At 46.0% G+C, this 18880-nt stretch overlaps 1 protein-coding gene across 7 annotated transcripts in view; it reads left to right on the plus strand.

Annotated features, from left to right (window-relative positions):
* Window positions 1-18880, plus strand: part of ERI3 (ERI1 exoribonuclease family member 3) — a 125310-nt gene that overhangs the window by 16504 nt on the left and 89926 nt on the right. For all 7 annotated transcript variants that reach the window (XM_032303764.1, XM_032303763.1, XM_032303762.1 and 4 more), the window contains one exon: window positions 16232-16348. In XM_032303764.1, coding sequence (XP_032159655.1) covers window positions 16232-16348 — 117 coding nt within the window. The remainder of the gene's footprint in view (window positions 1-16231; window positions 16349-18880) is intronic.

Genomic DNA, 18880 nt, shown 5'->3' on the forward strand with positions numbered 1-18880 from the left:
GTGGGAATTTTGGTTATGTAGATTCTCCCAGCTTAGGAATCAAGCATCCAAATCATAACACACCATATTATTTCCCTTACTGATGTAGATTTCAGTTATTGAGTAAGCCCTAGTGGACATGAGTCTAAGATCCAACATATCCTGATTGCCTATGATTCATCCCTCTCTGAACTCTTGTAATCACTTGGCACCTCCTTTGTGGCATTTTCTTTCTGGCATATGCTTGTATATGCTTATTTCTGAACTTTTCAGTTAGACTGTAAGCTCAGATAATTTTGTAGCTCTGTCCTACAGAGAGTCCCATCAATGTTGCTGAAGGTGAAGCTTGATTCATGTCTCAATTTAGTCTGTCAGGATCACCTTCCATCTCTCTTTGAAGGGCATTGTTCTTTTTAGTTATTTATTGCAATGCTAAAGATATAATGCAATACAGATTTAAATCACTTGTATCACCAACTTCCACCCAGGACTTAGGCACCAAGGCCTTCCTGACCTAGGCCGAGGTAGGACTTCTTGCTGTTTACCAGGTTCTGGGCCTGATTGAAGATTATCTCCAGAATCAATGAACCCTGATGATGTGATTCCAAGGGCACTTAAAGAATTGGCTGCCCTGGTTCATTATTAGGAAGCATTAGCTGTTGCTTTAGAGAACTCAGGAAGAAGCATTTGCTGTCTTGCTTATCTTTAAAAGGGGAATACGAATGATCTTGGAAATTATAGACCCGTTAGTTTACTGTGATTCCAGAGAAGATACTTGACCTGATCGTCAGATAATCAATCAGCAGACAGCTAGAAGAACATAGGGTACTGAGTAATAACTTACATGGGTTTGCGAAGAAGAGCAAATCCTGTCAGATCAATCTAACTTCTTGCTGTGACACAGTGATGGATTTGAGTGGATCTGGGGTAAGTGATAAATGTAATGCATCTCTACTTCATTAAGCCTCCACAATGCTGTGATCAACAGGTGGGAAGGTGAGTTGGGTCCAGGCAGCTCTGTTGGACTACCCATTGGATCATTCTCAGGAAAAGGATGGGTAGCTCAGGAGTGATTTGAGACTTGTTTGTGGCAACTTAAAGCCCATCTCTCTTTGAAAAAAAAAATCTTCTCTAAAGTTTGCAAGTAGCAGGATCCTGACAGGATTCTGAGGAATCTTAGAAGACGGATTGGAGAATTTGTCAGTCCCACATAGGCTAGCGTCCTTCCACTGAGGTTATCATAGTCATGTTGTCATTAGAGCCTCTGGGCTGTGTAGGTCTTCCAGTCAGCAGGGGCAGTGGAGAAATTGGAAAAGCTCAGGATAAGAGGGGGAAAAAAATCATGAGGGGTACAAAAATAGGACTTAGAAGAGAAGAGAAATTGAATATGGTTTTAGTGACTTATTTCTTCACATGGGAGGTGTTCCAAGGAGTATACTAATAACTTGCTCTTCATTTTAATAAGGATAAAAAAAGAAATGAATTTAAATGGAAACAGATTGGGATTTGGGATGAGAATGAACTTTTAGAAGAGACTGGAAAAGATGGGCTGCTAGCTGAATCCAGCCCTCCCTGTTGCTCTCTCAGAATAGCTTAATGGCTGTCCACTCGACAGGCAAGGTCTCTGTGCCTCCTGGGGATGAGCTTGGGACTGTGAATCAGCCTTCCTCCTCCCTGGCTCCCAGTTGCTTTGAATACTCAAGGCATCTACACAGTACATTTCCAGTCCTTATGAGAGTGTGCCGTTACCCCTTGGGGGTGGGGTGTAGGAGGGAGAAATAAGTTTGGGTCCAGGATCTATCTGAAGGCTTGTTACGGGGTTCATTTTTCTGATCCATCTTTGGTCTTCAGAAGTTCCCGAGTCAGCTTATTGAGACTGTTCTTAAGGAATGGCACCGTGAAAACGAACATGTATAAGCTCTGTTGTACTTGGGTGAGTAACAGTATTGGTTATAAATGTGGTAAAATATCTGGTATATTCCATTTGTCATCATTTTTGCTGTTTATTTTTGTACTTTGTTCAGCTAGGTGTAGCTGGAGTGGTTGGTTTACTAGTGATAGGCTTCACTTTTCTGGGTTTTGTACTCATTTTGATTTACATTTTAATTCAGATTAATATGGTAGATATTGGCAGAATACGAGACTTTCACATTTGAAAACATTTTTCTGCTTAAATGTTTATTCACATGGTTTAAATTGCTTTAGAGACTCTAAGTTTGAGGAATAGGATTCCTTTCTTACTTTAGGAGTTGTTTCCTGATAGGTAAGTAGGTTTTTATCTGGTTTAGGAGAATCCTGAGTCCTTTCTCCTGGTTAGCAGGAGTTCATGTGCTCATTTAGGTGTGGATGTACATCGAATAATGGTGGTTGTGACCCTGAGGCCCAGGGAGCAGCCTGAAAGCTTTGGTGGGATCTCTAATTGTCCATCTTTAACTTGGGGGCGAGTTCTCTCACCACCTCACTGTTTAGAAAGGAACAAAGCAAATGTGAGGACAGTGAGGTGTAGGCCTTAGCCCACCAGGAGAAGGAAATAAAGTCAGCTATCTGAATGGCCAGGGAGAGGGCTGCCCTGCTCTCCTTGTCTGTGGAGCAAAGTCCTGGCCACTGCCTGCCCTCCCTCCCTGAGTTCCCTCTGGCCATCCATGAGGCTTCTGGGTATGGTCTTTTTCTCACTGCTCTGTAGCAGCCCTGTGACTGTTTTCCTTCTCATCTGTATTCAAGTGCCCATAACTTTGGAAAAAAATGACCTTTGGGGTTGAGGTTTTCTAGTGTTTGGTCTTTGTCCACAGGGGCCTGCCTTTTTCTTTCTTTCTTTCTTTCTTTCTTTCTTCCTTCCTTCCTTTCTTTCTTTCTTTCTTTCTTTCTTTCTTTCTTTCTTTCTTTCTTTTTTAAAAGAAACCTTGAAGAAACTCCATCTGCATTTTGAGTTAGAACTATGAGTAAAGGGGTTTCTCTTTTATAGAGAATTGTCCAGATGCTGGGTTATTTTGGGAGGGTAGGTGGAGGAAGGTTAATGGTGACAGGAGAAGGAATAATACGGAAGAGAGGCATTTGGAGGATTTCAGTATGACTTAGAATTGGTATATCATTATTAGTCTTCCGTGAGAAAGACATTTTGGGAAACTTTACAGGAAATTGTTAAGCTTCCTACAAATCAAACTATATTGATTCCCTTATCCATTCAGGGCTAAAAAGCAGGATCCCCCAGTCCTTTCCCCCTGCTCCCAAACAGTGTGCACACACATACTATCTTCCTATGTAGTCACCTTTCCTTCTCCCTGCTCTTGGTTTCTGCACCCTCCAAGTGGATGGAAAGGCAGTTCTCTAGAGAAAGAACCCACCCTTCCTGCCCCATTTACTTGTCCCAGTCCCAGCTCCTTCAAGTAGGAGGGGTGCAGCCAGGCTTTCTGTTGGGAGGGCCCAATTGTTGGGTTGTGGGCCATCTGCCTGTGGCCCCAGTCAGCCTGCACTTTTTTCTCTACAGACAGGCGAAGGCGCTGACGCTATTCTTCTAAACTGGGAAATGAAATGCAAAACCGACGTTAATGTAACATTATGGTTGAGATTAAATGCACCAAAATCAGGAAATTCAAAGTTATGCTTCCCACAGCAACTATAATTCAGCCTCATCTGGCGTGTGTAGTATTTTGTGTTAGTGCGGATGGTGTTATATGTTAAGACATTAAAGTTAACACCATAAGCAGAGCACAAAATGCTTGAGGGGGCTGAGTTATGACGACTGTGTGAGCTGTAAGTGTTCTTGCACAGGCTCCCGACTCTTGGTATAATTTTTCCCCTGCCCATCAGACCAATTATTGCCTTTCTTTTTAGTTATATTTCTGCTTTAACACATCTCTTTTTCCAGGGTCACCGTAAATGAATTCCTCTATTGGTGGCCAGTGGTGGTGGTGGGAATGGGACAGCCCACTAGGCGCTTTTGTCCTTTTTGTTGCTGCCTCCATAAAAGTGGTGCTTCCCCCTCCACCTCCAAAACCCCCCCCTCCTTCACAGACGGCTGTTTCCTGGTGGTCCCTTACAGGGATCCCCACCCCCCACCCCCACCATCCCTTCCCTCTGACCGTCACTGTGGCTCCTCACAACTGCTCCCTGAATGGGAACAAGCATTTGCTGTGTCCGGGTCTTGGCCTTGTTGTAACTTCACGTGAAAGCCGAAGGGCCCTTCTTTATTTGGAGCAGACATAGCAATGTCGAAGTAAAATATACATCCCTGGGAGTGGAGCACCGATGCGTGGTGGTGCTGCCTTATGTGTTTGGCATAGCAGAGGCAGAGATCGAAGTGGGTTTATTTGCTCTATTCACACTGCTTCTCTATCTTCCCCAGGGTTTATACCTTTAAGCTGCTGTGGTGTGTAGTTAGGGCTGTGGAGTCGCCTGGGGGTGGGACCAGGAACTTTCCTTGGGGAGCACTGGGTCATTGGTAACAAAATCACCACATAATTTAGTACAAATCAGGAAACCTCCCCCTAGCCTCTTATTATCTTGGTGGCCTCCCCAGGGCTGAGACAGCTGTTGGAATGCAGATTTTGTTAGACACTGGGCTAAGGTTGGTGGTGGGGAAGAGCTGTAAAGAATAGGGCCATTGATAAATGATGAATGAAATCAGGGACTGTAAACGAACAGTGACACTGAGCTGCCTTTTAAAGTTTTTGTTAGATACGACAAAACCAACCAAGTAAGCAAAGGAATGGGGAGGACCTCATTGTAACTACCTTAGAGGCAATGAAAAGGCCTCTTTTTATGCTTTGGATAGCAACTTCAAGCTCCGTGTTAGATTCTGGGGACATAGAAACAAGAAACAGTCCCTACCCTCAAGGAGCTGGTAGTCGAGGACAGACCTGCATGTAACCACTGTTAAGCATTTGATTATATCCTGTAGATAAGTACTTGGTGCAGTGGGGGCTCAAAGGAGGGGAAAGATCAACTCTGCTCATAGTGTGGAGGAGGGGTCACATAGGCCTGATGTTAGAGAAGTTTAGGAGATCCATGAGAGCCAAGTCAGCCTGTGGCCTCTAAATTGTTGTAGCAGGAGTGAAAGAGGGTGCTCACAGAGTAAGCCAGGATGAATTGACCCGAGTCTGAAAAACTGACATGGATTGCAGAGTTTTTTGTGGAAATGTTGAAAATGAGGAAGAGATAGAGTGAAGGCTTTGAATGTGACAAATATTTCACTGGTTTTTTTAGTAGGATTATCTATGTTGGTTATATGTTATTTCTCATATTCAACCGAGAAGGTAGTTTTTGTTTGTTTTGTTTTTGGCAGCAGGGAGGGGCAGAAGGAGACTCCCTGCTGAGCAGGGAGCCTGATGTGGGTCTCCATCCCAGGACCCTGGGACCATGACCTGAGCTGAAGGCAGACACTTAACGGACTGAGCTACCCAGGCGCCCTGGGAGCTAGAAGGTCTTAGTGGGATCTCTGAGAGTATGAAGGCTAGCAGAGGTTTGAGAGAATTTTAGCCAATAAAGTGTGAACAAAAACATAAGGATCAACAAAAAAATATGTAAGCTGAGGCCTTGAAGCATTGCTGGGGAGGGCTAATCGGATACCCCTGTGCTATTTAAGGTAGCACAGGGTTGGGCTACTAGGCCTTCAGGGAAAAAGAAGGGCTAGAGAATGACACAGCGGCTCCCTCTGACCCCCCAAAGTACTGGCAGTTTGGATCTGGATTTGCGAGACATCCCTTGGGAAGAAGCTACCTTCCTTAGACCGGATCAGTCAAACAGATAAGCTGGCTGACTAACACCGAGAGATTCGATGGAAGGGTTAAGGAAGAGGCAGGCGGGTCTGGGTAACAAGAGAAAATGTGCTAGAGAAGAAGTGTCGAGATGGGGGTAAGCTCTCCCTCTGAGCAGGAGCAACAGGTACACAGCCATAGAAAGAAAACAAGTAGTTTGGGATAGGGGTAGTGAAATGAAATCCAGAGGCGTATTTAGCTAAGTCCATAGGCTTCACTTCTTCCTGCCTCCATCCTGTCTTGTTTTTTCTTCTCTCCGATATTGATTACATTTCTTACTTTGTAGACTGATCTCAGTTGTTTGACATGAGAAAACTGATACTAGGAGATGCTTTCTCCATCCCTTTATCTTGTTGGGGGAAAAGGATCCTGCATCATTTTGATTAAGATGCCACTGGAGTGATTATTTTTTATTTTCTTAATGTTGGGTGTTCACAATACTTAAAAAAAAGAAAAACAAAAACCCCACAGCTATACATTTATGTGATGAGTTTTGAGCTCTAGCTGTGAAAATTGAGTCATAGCCTAAAAGCCTGAAACAAGAGTGTTTTCAGATTGACACTAGTCCCCCCCCAGCCCCCCGACCGGCCGGCAGGTCTGCAGTGGAAGGGTGAGCAGGCTGGGACAGGCAGACCAGGGTTTGTGAGTATAGAGTGCTGCCACAGGCAAAGCCCCATTCAGTGCTGAGAGAATCAAAAAGGAGGTAAGTGGACCCTGGAGGGAGAGACAAACATCAGCAAAGCTTTTAATCTGATGTGCAGGTACCTTGGAATAGCCTGCTGTTTTGGTCCTATCCCTGTATGTAGTGGCTAGTGAACGATCTTGGTTTGTGGACAGGAAAACACATCTGTTATGTGATCAGTCCACTTCTTTTCCAGTACTGTGCTCAGTGTCTAGTCCTAGGGAGGCCTTTCCCAGCCAAGGGATGGCCTGAAGGTTGAATGCTGGCAGAGGCTCTTATTTGAAGATGCTGATGTTGCTGAAAGGAAGGGAGCATACAGGGTCCCACAGTGAGGCTGGGGGAAAGATGGGGAGCCAGAAGAGAAAATGTGAAGGTGTTATTGAATGGAGTAGAAGAAACAGGAGGAGATGTTGCAAGCCAGAGTTCATCGGAATGGTGGGGAAGGTGTTCGAAGGTTTTAAATAGAAATGGACGTGGGGAACCTGATTAGGAGGCATTATTTGAAAGAGTTGTTCGTAGGCTGGACTAAGGTAGTGATGGTGGAGTTGGAGAGAAAAAGTTAGGTTATAGCTTTTAGATGTGCTGGGAAAGAAGTGAGCTTGAGAACCATGCTTTAAAGTAGCCTGTGGCTTCTTTGGATACTGGTGGGCCCCTGAGGATCAGTGGCACTGAGATTTGGCAAGGAGTAAAAGTGGAATCTATGGTGGTTGTAAAAGGGGTGCTCCGAACTGAAGATTCCTATCAGGGAGCACCGATGAGCTGAGTTCTTTAGTGGTGTTGCAAGTAGGATCTTTTTGATGAGCCATTTGGCCAGAAGCCTAGGGGAGGTAGGTAGTGATGATTAGGTAGATAGGATGATAACTGGAAAGAAAGCTTGGAATCTTGCTCTCCAGAAGTGTGATAGAAACTGAGAGTCATGGGGCACCTAGGTGGCTCAGTGGGTTAAAGCCTCTGCCTTCGGCTCAGGTCATGATCCAGGGTCCTGGGATTCAGCCCTGTGTCTGGTTTTCGGCTCAGCAGGGAGCCTGCTTCCTCCTCTCTCTCTCTGCCTGCCTCTGCCTACTTATGATCTCTCTCTGTCAAATAAATAAATAAAATCTTAAAAAAAAAAGAAAAAAAAGAAAGAAACAGAATCACGGCTTGAGATTGTGGTGTTTTGAAAGTGGAGTTCCAGGGAATCTGTCTGAATTGTTCATGGGTTGCTTTTTTTTCTTTCCCCAGTCTTAGCAGCATTTGAATGGAAGGCCAGCTGATGGACTGAAGGGGATTGGTAGTTAATTGGGGACAGAGGAGGTAGGCACTGAAGAATGGGTATGAAACATGCCATTTTGATAAGGTCTACTTTCACTGGAAGGGTAAGTGGCTAGAGAAACAAGGCCAGGGGTAGACCTTAAAAGGGAGTTCATGGTGATGGTGTGGAATGTAGCAGTTGGTTGATGTTGGGGAGGAATCCCCAGCTTGGTACCTCGGGATATTTGTAGGAATTGCTGGGACCCTGTTCCGGATCTGTGCCCACAGTTAGGTATTTCTCAAGAAGTCTTCATTGGAGAAGGATCCAGAGCTGCTTATTAATTCATTTGGACAGAAGGAAGGTGTTTTTTTCTGGAGAGGAGCACGTATTGTCATGAAAGAAGACCTCTTGTTGGCTCTCTAGCAGAGAATTGCCAGCTTGCTCAGTAGAGCTCTGGGGTGTGACTTGCCAATTTTTCTCCCCTGGATTGTGGCAGCAAGGAGAATGAAATGTCTGATGGCTAGAGCCAGGAGTGGTTGGCAGATCTAAAGGGCTTGTCCCAAGTGCTTACAAGTGGGCCAAGTAAGGGTTTGCTCTAAGAAAGGAACTAAGACTTGTGGCACAGATTCTCACTTATTCAGTATAAGGAGATAATCTCATAGATGTTCTAGACTCTACCTTTGTTTGTCAGTGTGGTGGAAGAACTAGCAGCATCCTCATCATGTAGGAGCCTGTTAGAAATGCTTTTAGAATATCAGGCCCTACTCCAGCACTAAATAGAATCTGTAATTTGACAAGATCTTTGGGTAATTTGAAGTCTGAGAGACACTGCTCAACTTAAACTTAGTCAGAATAGTGATCAGAATTAACCTGGAGAGCTGGTTGAAACATGGATTATTGGTCCCACTCTCAGGGTTTCTGATCCAGAGTCTGGGGTAGAGGCTAGGAATTTGCATTTCTGGTAAATTCCCTGGTGATGGGATGCTCTTTGTGAGGGAACATGCTTTGAGGCCCACTGACCTCCCAGGCTTTTTCGTCTATAAAATAGGTCAGTGATTCCTGCCTGCCTTACAGAGATGTAAGATCAAATGAGCCAATGTGTGACAAAAGTGTTCCATGCATTGTAGGCAGGATGTCAGTCTGTGTATTGCTTGCTCCATGGTCAGTGATTTTAAAAATCTGCTGTCATGCCAGCACAACGGTTTTCCTGTTCTGGCTTCTGGCCAGCAGCTTTGTACAGAGAACAGGGAATCTATGAAGCACCCCATGGAACTAAGCCTTCTGTGAAGAGACCAGTAGCCCTTTCAGGAGCAGGGCCTCCTGAAGCCCAGCCAATTTCTCTGGTCTCCTGCCCAAGTTGCCTGGCCAGGACCTCTGTCTGCCTGAGTGGGCCTGGGCCTCTCCCGATCACCTGTTACGCCAAAGTACTGGATCTTTGGTGCAGTATTTGCACTTGATTGACTAACCAAGCCTCTGATTCGTCTTGTGATCCTGAGCATGTTACATTACTTTTCCTCACCTTACTGGTTGAGTAAATGAACAGTCATTGGCTGCATGTGCCAAAGTCCCAGAATGTGGACTCTGGATCCCCAAAGTGAGGGAAACTGAGGGAGAGGCTATTCTGATGAGAAGTAATACAGCATAATGGTTCGGAGCATAGATTGCAGAACTAGACTCTGGATTTGAGCCCAGTCTCCACCACCTACTAATGGTATGACTTGCCTTGGGCAAGTTACTTATACTCTTCATGCTTCAGTTGCCCTACTGGCAAAAAGGGGTTAATAATAGCACCAGTCTCAGAGGACTGTTGGGAGGATAAAGTGTAAGTGCTTAGAACAGTGCCTTACATGTCATAGCGATAGGAGTTAGCTTTTCCTAGTGGAATTAGTACTAGTAGTCTTCTTAATCATGGTATCATTGCTGGGTATTGAGATAGAACAGGTGGCTGGGAAGAAGGCCCTTCTGGAAGCATAGAGAAAGCCTTTAGGCCTTCTATCAACATAGTGGGTAGAGCTGAGGTACCACCTAGAGATATTTTTTTTTCCTGTACTGGAATGGTAAGTTGGACTTGGAACCCTTCCATTTCCATGCCCTCCCTTAGTCCTGCCTCTGGGGGGCCTCTCCTGCACGCAACCCCGAGATTTGCTTAAATTAATTTTATGACCAATATGTATACAGGTAGCTACAAAGGAATCATTTGGTTGTTTGCTGCCCTGGAGGGTTAGCTTCAAAGAGGCTACTAATATCTGCAGTTATTTACAATTGAGTATGTAAAAATGCTTGAACTGAGGTGGATCCAGAGTCATGTGAAGGTAAACACGGCAGGCACACTCCCGGGTGAGGATGCAGTTTTGAAAACTTTTGGGCCCCTTCATTTTTGGTATTATTATTTTTTTAAATTCACATTATAGTAAAAGTGAATTATAAATCATTCTGCACACCGCCCCCCCCCCCCCCCAATAAAGAATAGCACTGTCTATTTTCAGCCTCTTTTCTACATTTTAATTGCTTTGGGGTCTGTAGGGATAGTGAAAATGGACATGTAGGTGAAAAACCAGTCTTTTAAAGCTCCAATTTTTTACCCTTCCTTGTCCTGAAACTTCGAGCATCAGCTCTCATCTGTCAAAGTGTAAATCAGCAATTAAAACCCAAACAGCCAAATGCCAAAGATGACCTGAAGCACAAAGCAACTGACAAACAAGTCCGGACAAATCGACGGGTAATTTATAAGCTTTGCCCTAAAATCTAATTATTTGGCAATTCGAATTTGCAGCCAGCCAGGGCTCGGCAATAAATTTAACCCGCCATAAATTATTTAGGAGCAGGCTGTGGTGTAAATCAAAACCACGAGTGTTTGTTTAAGAAATAAGCTCCTTGTGCATAAAATGTCTTTTTTTCCCCCCCCCCAAGGGAGAAACTGTTAAGCAAACCGTGCCCTGTTCTTTGCCCAGTGCAGCTCTCACTTTCCCCTCTCAGCTTCCCCTCTTCCCTGTGGCCAGGAGGCTCCTCGATCCCTTGAGGAGGGGCCTGCCTTTGCATGGGACTTGTCGGCAAAACCCAAGTATTTGCAGAAAACTCATGTTTTTGCCATGTACTGCTTTTTCTACCTTGTGGTGCAATGTCGCTTTTGGATTTATCAAACCTTTCCTTGCAGGGGTGTTGCACAGTTTGGTATTTTATTCTGAGGCTGGAGGGAAGGGGTAGATTAGTTGTTACCATCTCTAAATTGAAGGAATGCCAGTTCCTGGGTTGAGAGAAGGAAGCCATGAAGAATGATTTGCTGATTCCCTTATTTCAGACAGGATCATAGAGCCATCAGCTCAGGCAAAGGAGAATCTGTGCTTTGGAGAAAAGGTCTATAAGAACGTGACACTATTAAATCTTCTGTCCCATTGTCCAGCAGTCTAACCTAAGTCCCTTCTCCTTAAAAATCCTTTTGTTATTGTTGTTCTATCTTCAAATATAATCTTATCACTGAAGACACATTAGTTGAAGGGAGTTTGAATACCCTGAAAGCAACCTACACATTTATTTCTTGTAATCTGCTGATTGTAGGTGTGAAATTTCACTTGAGATGCTATTACACTTTTGTCCTCAGTTAATCAAGACAGTCTCTGGTATTCCTCGTTGAGCAACTAGAAAGCAGCTCTGTCTAAAACCTTTGCTCCAACTTATACCTCTGCTCCCTTAAAAAGGTAAAAGAGTATTTACTTAGTTCTTCCTTTTTATCTGTCTTCTCTCCCCTTAAAAAAACGAAGAAAGGTTTGCTGCTGTCATTTTATTGAGGGAGACAACAGACACAGTATGTTTGGTACCCTGGATACTTTGAACAATTCAAGTTCTGAGGCTTTTGTCCTGAGTTGTCAAGTTGTGGCTAATTCCCATCCACCATCAGCAGACCAGCTTTTGGGGACTATTATGCTCTATCCTTGGACAACCTAGTGGTCCAGGTAGCTTGTGGATAGTGAAGGGTGACCAGCTGTCCCAGTTTTAGCTCTGAAAGTTCTGTGTTCCAGGGAACCCTGGGTCTGGACAGACAGAAAGCTGGATGCTGGTGGTTTGTAGCAGTTGAGGGAGGATGAGAAGCTGCTTAAAGATGAGAGACAAGGTGCTTTGGGGTGTTCTGTGTCTGCATTTGAATCCTGGCTCCACCACCACCTTTACCCTGTTCGTCACCTTCAGTAGATCACTTCATCTCCCTGAGCTGTGGGGAGCTGTGTAAAAGCTGAGATGTTTCTCTTAGAGCCAAGTGCTTGGCTTCTGCCTCGCCATTTACGGCCCCCTCTGGTGTTACTCATCAGAAGTGGAGAGAGTGAGGTCTGTGTGCCAGGATAGAGCTGGGTGCTGGAGATGCAGACCTGAGGCTCTGGTTCCCACTGTCCTTGCCCTCAGAGCATAGTGCCATCTGTGTCACTGAGTAGCAGTGGTCCTCCAGGACTTTCTGCCCAGGGAGGCTACATTCTGTGCTCTGGTAACTCGAGAGCAGCCTCTTTTCCGAGGAGATAGCAGGCCAAGCCTCCTAAAGACAGCCTTTCAGCCTGGAAGAATCATCTCTTGACCTGTCAGATTCTGAAAGCTGGGAGTCCTGTTCTCTTACGTCTCCTTTCCCCATTTGGAGTCCCAGCTCTGCCCCTTACAAGGAGTGTAACCTTGAGCAAAGCACCACTTCTTTTTGGGCCTGAGTTTATCTGTAAAATAAAGATCTTAGTGATTCCCACCTCCTGAGTTGTTAGGAAGCTTCAGTGAGGTCATTCCTGTTAAGCATCTGGCGGAGGGTCTGCCATGTAGTAAACAACAAATAGAAGGAATGAAATGATTCCATTTTCCACGTGGCCCTGAGGGCGTTGGGGCCAGCTCCTCTCTACCCTTTGCCCAGACTCCAAGACCCTCAGACAGAGGAGGAACATCTCCTTATATTTGTCTCTATGTCCACACCCAGCCCCTGCCTGGTAAATAGTATGTGCTTAATAGTGTTAGTTTATGAGCTGCTGCTACCGCTGATATAACCTATCTTCCAGGATTAATAAGGGTAAGATAAGAAAATGTATTTGCAAGCACACCTGTAAGTTGAAAGTCCTAACACTCAGTATGTTCCTCCACTAAGATATTTATCGTAGTGCGTCGTTCATTAGTTGTTCAGTATCTTCTCTGCTCACTGGTCTGTGCACTTCTCCAAAGCAGAGGCTACATCTTCCCTCTAAATCCCACTCCCAACACCCATACAGTGCTCCCAGTAGATGCTGCCCAGGTAGTTTAATTGAATGCACATGACCTACGGATATAAGGAATTGGGAAACTGTTAGAGGAGGAAGAGAGGGCTGGTGAACACACACTGGTCCTTCTTTCCTTCCTGGTGCTACCGCTGCGTAAGCAGACACTCAACTACTCCTAAAAACTTCTCCCAGGAGAATGAGGAGATTGAGGGAGGGAAAAGGAGGAGGGGCAGTTTCATCATCACCAGAGCGCCTGCCTCCCAAAGCTAGCATGGAGGCACAGCTTCCTAAGCTCCTGGTCGGAATTAATGTGATCAACCTGTAACTTTGGTGTTACCTTTCTGATCCTTATGAGCCAAAAACTGTTGGCCTGCTATGGGTGCACTGGCTGCAGAGTCATGCCCCCTTAGTAGAGATTAGGGTTCTTCTCCCATGAATGGGCTGATGGGGCCAGGATTTTGAGGTTCTGGGCTTGGATGGGTAATATGCGAGGGTAAGAAGTACCTAAGTGAAATTCCTTGTGCTCTGACTGCCCAGAGAGTCTTCTGTCAGAAGCTCTTCTTTCCATCCTCATTGGCTTAAATGAGTATGCCAGTGTTCAAGGTTATTGACACAGCAGCCGCTGATGGTCCTGAGAAGGGGCGCATGCAAAGTAGTGTTCTAAGATTGGCTCTTGGAAGTCCCTCTTCTTGGGCTTGGGGAGAAGGCCTGGTTGATGGACCTCTGGAGAGGTATGTTTAGGATAGGTCCAGTTTGCTGTGTCCCTCGCCCCCAGGTATCTCTGGGATCTCCCTTCTCAGTTTGCTTAGAGCTGAGGCTAGCTGCTGCTTCATCCCTGGAAGGGTACTACTGAGTGTGAGCACAGGTTAGCTCCATTTCCCTCGGGGTGAGGGAGCCAGCAGCAGGAGAGGTGGAAGAGCAAGCTGCAGTGGGGAAACCCAAAGGCCACTTTTAGAGATTCTACCGGGGATGCCGACTTGGGGCTGGTCAGAGCAGGAGCTGAAGCGCTTACTATTCTATAATAAATACTAATGAAATTCTAGATCTGTAATAACATTTCAGATATCTAAAACAAACCATGTGCTTGTAAAAAAGTGGAAAGAGATCAACTTTAAGCCATAAATTCTTGGTAATAGAGGGTTTTTTTCTATTTATGTTTGATAGATATTTTTGTTTCCAGAGGAATGTCAACTCCTAATTTCATAATGTATCATGGGCTTAAGAAAATTGAATTTAATAAAAGCCAGAGATGAATGGCATCCTTAAAGGTCCCAACACTTGTCTTTATTAGCAGGACAAACTGCAGGTCTCCAAACACTGCTTCTCTCCAAATGAAAGTTTAAATGAAAAGTACAGTTGTGTCACAGGTTCAATTTCATTGTGGGCCAAGCTAACATTGTTAGTGAGGAACTGGCTGTATTTGTTTCTTTAGACACCAGGGCAGCCAAACTCACCAGGCTTTGGAGCTCCTTCTGGGGAAGTGCTGCTTCTCTGTAGCAGGAGAAGCAGGATACATCAGAAATTCGGGCATCCGGTGAGCCCCGCTTCAGAGGGAGTGCTTGGATATCTTGGCTGTCTGGTTTTTCAGGGGGACCAGTATGTATTTCTGTATATGTGTGCCTCCATTTTATTTTTCAGCGCAAAACTGTCTTCTGCCAGGTCTGCTAAAGAGTGTTTTGTGAAGAGTGAGAAAGGCCTCGGGGGACTGGGGGAGTCTCCTCGTCTCAAGTTGGGAGGAAAGATATCACCTAACCTAAGCAAAAGCTGGGGCCTCCTTGCCATTGCCCCCTCTGCCTCAGCCTTGTTGCCCTTCCTATCTCAGGGGGCTCCTATCAGCTTCCGCATTTGGGGGGATCAGCTGGGGGATCAGGCAAACAGAACCTCTGGGTTTTTCTGTCATGAAATCTCACTGCCTTGATTGGGTCTTCAGTCCTGCTTTAAGGTATTGGGTAAAAATAGATGCTTTAAAAACAAGCCCGATATCACAGGTGCGTTTGAGGGAGAGGCTACCTGGCTGCCCTGCGACATCAAGGAGATTGGCCATTTCTCCCATCTTCCCACTCGTCCACATCCTGCACACAGTCAGGTGTCAACAGCTTCTGTGCTGCTCCTCCAGGCTGTCCCTGGAGAGAACCAGTTTGCCTTGATTTTAGTGATACTAGAAAGATCCCCTCCACAACTGGGAACCTAGGGTAGGGATTACGCTGGAGCTGACTACTGGGGGCACGGAGTGGGCAAAGCCCCCCTTCGCTCTCTGCAGTGGAGGCCTTTTCCACATGCTAATTTTACTCGGAGGATTTTGCTTTTATTTATTTTTTTTATTATTTCCTATTTGTCTCTTCCAGATGTTTTCAGGGCAGTTTTTTTGTGTTGTAAACTAATTCCATTCATGTTTTAAAAATTTATGAAAGCGCTAATAAAAATGTCAAAGTGGTAAAAATGTTAGCTTTTCCTCTGCTTTGATTAAATTTTGCAAACTGTTTTTGAATATTAAAAAGCAATAATTTTTTTTATTCTCTCTCCTCGCTTTCCCTTTTCTCTCTGGTGCGTGTGTGCTCTCCTGCCCTCTCCCCCCTCTGGTGCATTCCTCCCTTCCCAGGAGCGATGTGGGAGGCGTGCTGCACAGCCAGCATTCTGCAAGCCTGTTTGCACACCAGGACCTTGGTGCTGTGCATCTCTATTAAATAACGGAGACAAATTAATCTTAGAGACACCAAACAAATTGTCACTCCTCCTCCTTCTCTTCCATTACGTTCCAGTGGACTGGGAAGGGCTGGCTAAGTGATTGGGGGAGCAGGCTGGGGGAGGGTGTACTGCCTGAAAGAAAGGTGGGAAGCACTAGCTCCTATTACTCTTACTCAGTTTTCTGCTTCTCTTTAGTATCCCCTTTGGCTTTATTTATTATTTATCTTTTTTTTTTTTAAAAAAAAACGAATGAAGAAACTCATCAGTTCTGCTTAAACTTCAAATGCAGAAGGCTCTGATTGGTCTTATGGCTGGTTGTCTAGGTGACTGGAGATCCAGGCCCATCCAGGGCAGAGGCCTGGGCAATTGGAAGCAGTGGGGCTACTTTTGTGGGCTCCGGTAAATAGGCCTCTGGCAGAGAACCAGTTGGGGAAATTGGGGCAGCTTGTACTACTGTCTTTTTTCCTCCTTCCAGAGACAGTGGGAGTCAGGTGTGTGTCTAGTCCCTGCCACCTGTGAGGGTAGTGATAGTGGGAAGGTTGGGATGGAAACTGAGCTGGTGCCATTTCAGTCTTGGGTCTGTTCTGTCAGGAGTTCAGGAGTCCAAAACAGTCCCTCATTCTTGAGTTCCTTGAAGTGGTTGGTTAAAAAAGTGTATTCTTCTTTTTCTGTGTCTTTGCCATTCCAGGAAATCATCGAGTTCCCCATCCTGAAGCTAAATGGTCGGACCATGGAGATTGAGTCTACCTTTCACATGTATGTCCAGCCCGTAGTCCATCCACAGCTTACTCCCTTCTGTACAGAGGTAAGGGCCCTGGAGCAGGGCAGCCTGGGCTGCTGGGACAGGAGTTTTGGGTCACTGGTACACTGTCCCTGCTGCTTAGGGGCAACTTGAGTCTTACTGCTGGTTAAGGCAGGTAAGCATGGGACCCAGCCAAGCAGCTGGCATTTTACAAAGTCTGCCACTCCACTTGCACTGCTGTGGTCACTGGGGACCCAAGAAGTGGCACAATCTGTCCCCAGCCTTTTCCCTCCAGCTTCCCCAGCCTTTTCCCTCCCTTATTGTCCTTATTGTCCCTACCCCTCCTGGTGACCAGCACTTGGAGTGCTGCCCCACTCAAGGGTGGTGCTTTCGGGGCTCTGTTTCTCTTCAGTTCCATTTCCCTTGGGGCCTCTTGACAAGAAGTAAAGATTTCAGCTTCTTGGAAGGAGAGGTTATGTTAAGGCTCTCTTAGCTTCTGGTGATATTTTTCTGTCCTGGAGCAAAGTGGCCCTACTTGAGTTTGTGGGAAGCACAACCCTGTCGTTGAGGAAAGCGAAGGGTGGTCTAAGTGGTATATGAGGCTGAAATGGCCTTACCCTTATGCTGTGCTGGTGTTGGACTCAGCCACTTTGCCAGCAGGTTAGTATTGGCCCCATTCTGCAGATTGTGAAACTGGGCTAACTTGAGATCTTGATGCTTGCTAGAGGCTTAAAAGAGCTAATAGCGGAGAACAGGTGCCCTTGCAGAGTTCTTACTCTCAGGATCTTCTGTGACTGGTTTCCCCTGTGACATGTCATGTTTTGCACTCTGTGGTAGCCACGGGCTGTAGTGGAATCATGGGCCATGTATGTGTGGCGCAGAAGTAAAGGGAAAACATGAGTGTTTCTGGAATCTTTTTTTTAAGAATTTGGGGCTGGGGTATATTCAAGATAGTGTGCCTTTGTTTAGAGATCTACTTTCTGCATATAAGTGAAACATGAGGAAAAAAGTTCTTGAGTGATCCTAAAACTATTGTTTTGGTGTGGGGAATGCTGGGAAAGGGGCTGCCTGCCACTGGCGGGAGGGCCCCATGGACTCTGAGATTGACTCAGCCCAGATATGAAGTTTCAGGGGGTTGCTACTGGGCTTGATGCCAGTGTTTCACGCCCAACCCAGATAGGCCTTTTGGTGCAGGCATCCATCTCCCAAGGTGTGTAGTCTCTCACCCTCTTTGTTGTTCCCACTAATGATGTTAAGATTCTTGCTCCCTCTGGAATCGTGGTGGGTTTTTTTCCCCCTTGTCCCCTGGAAATTACCTGTACCACCAGGGGGCGCTAATCTGTTCTTTTTGCCCCTTTTGGGGGGAAAAAGTCACCATTTTAATGGTGAAGATCCCCTTCCTTGTGGAAAGGGAAAATTTTCCTTAAGCAAGCCACTGGCCTGAAAATGCAGTATCCTCTTGTCCTTCTCTTCCTTCTGTCTGTGTGCAGACTCCCCATGGGTGTTCCAGCTGCAGCTAGGCTACCTGGCACAGCTGGGCAGGGCCAAATTTGGGAAAGGTTACTCTTGTTTTGGCATGGAACAGTGCTTTTGGAGCTCAGCCCTGGGCAGGAGTGGTACCTGAGAGTATTGGGAAAAGGGATCTTTTTGAGATCAGGGCTGCTGCTGCTGCTGCTTTTGGGGGGTAGGGGGAGGAGGGATTGTGAGACTATGATGAGAGCTATTCTTCTTTTTTCTGGAAAGTTTCACCCCAGGACACACACACACATAATTTGGAGGGCAGGAGGCATGGTGAGGTTGGGACCCTTGTCCTGAAGCCTTATCTGAAAGTGATGATGTGAGTGAGCTGTGGCACCAAGGGTGCGATTTCGCCTCAGGCTTCTGGAGCCTCCAACTCTCCTTGACGTGGTCCTGGCCTTTTGTCCAGCCTCACATCTTCCTGCTTAATGCCCCACACTTTGCTCACCTAAGGTCGCCCCCTCACCGTCTCCCTGTGCACGTGATGCTCTTGCCTGTACGCTGCTCCCACTCTTGTCCTCCCCCTCTCCACCCCCAACACTTTTCCTCTAGGACTTTGCTCAGGGTCACCTTCTCTGGGGAGCCTTCCCTGAGCCCATGGCTGGTGCCACCACAAAGACCTGAGCAGATGCATTATACTGTATTTACTTATGTGTCTCCCCACTAGACCGTACATTCCTTGAGGGCAGAACCTAGGTCTGATCTATCTCTGGCCCATCATTGGAGCCTAGTGCCAAGTAAGCACTTGACACATGTTCCTTAAATGAGTGAATATTGTCAAAAGAGTATTCAACCACACCTTGCTGCCTGCCGCCCTGCCCCTGCCCCTGGTAACTGTCCTGCTCACTTGGTCTTTTCGAGCAAGTGAAGTCTTCTTTGGAAAACCTCAGATCATCTAAATATTGCCCTATTTCCATTCCAGATGGGGTTGGAATGTAGAGAGAGGCATGGGCACAGGGTGTAGGCCGTCATTGTGCGACCTTGTCCTGTGTGGCAGTGGGCTGCCTTTGGGGCAGAGAGAGATCATCACGGTCAGAGAGGATCTTTCTTCAGTAAGGATTGTGCCTAAGCATCTCC

The sequence above is a fragment of the Mustela erminea genome, chromosome 10, assembly GCF_009829155.1.
Source record: "Mustela erminea isolate mMusErm1 chromosome 10, mMusErm1.Pri, whole genome shotgun sequence".
In the NCBI taxonomy this organism is placed as follows: domain Eukaryota; kingdom Metazoa; phylum Chordata; class Mammalia; order Carnivora; family Mustelidae; genus Mustela; species Mustela erminea.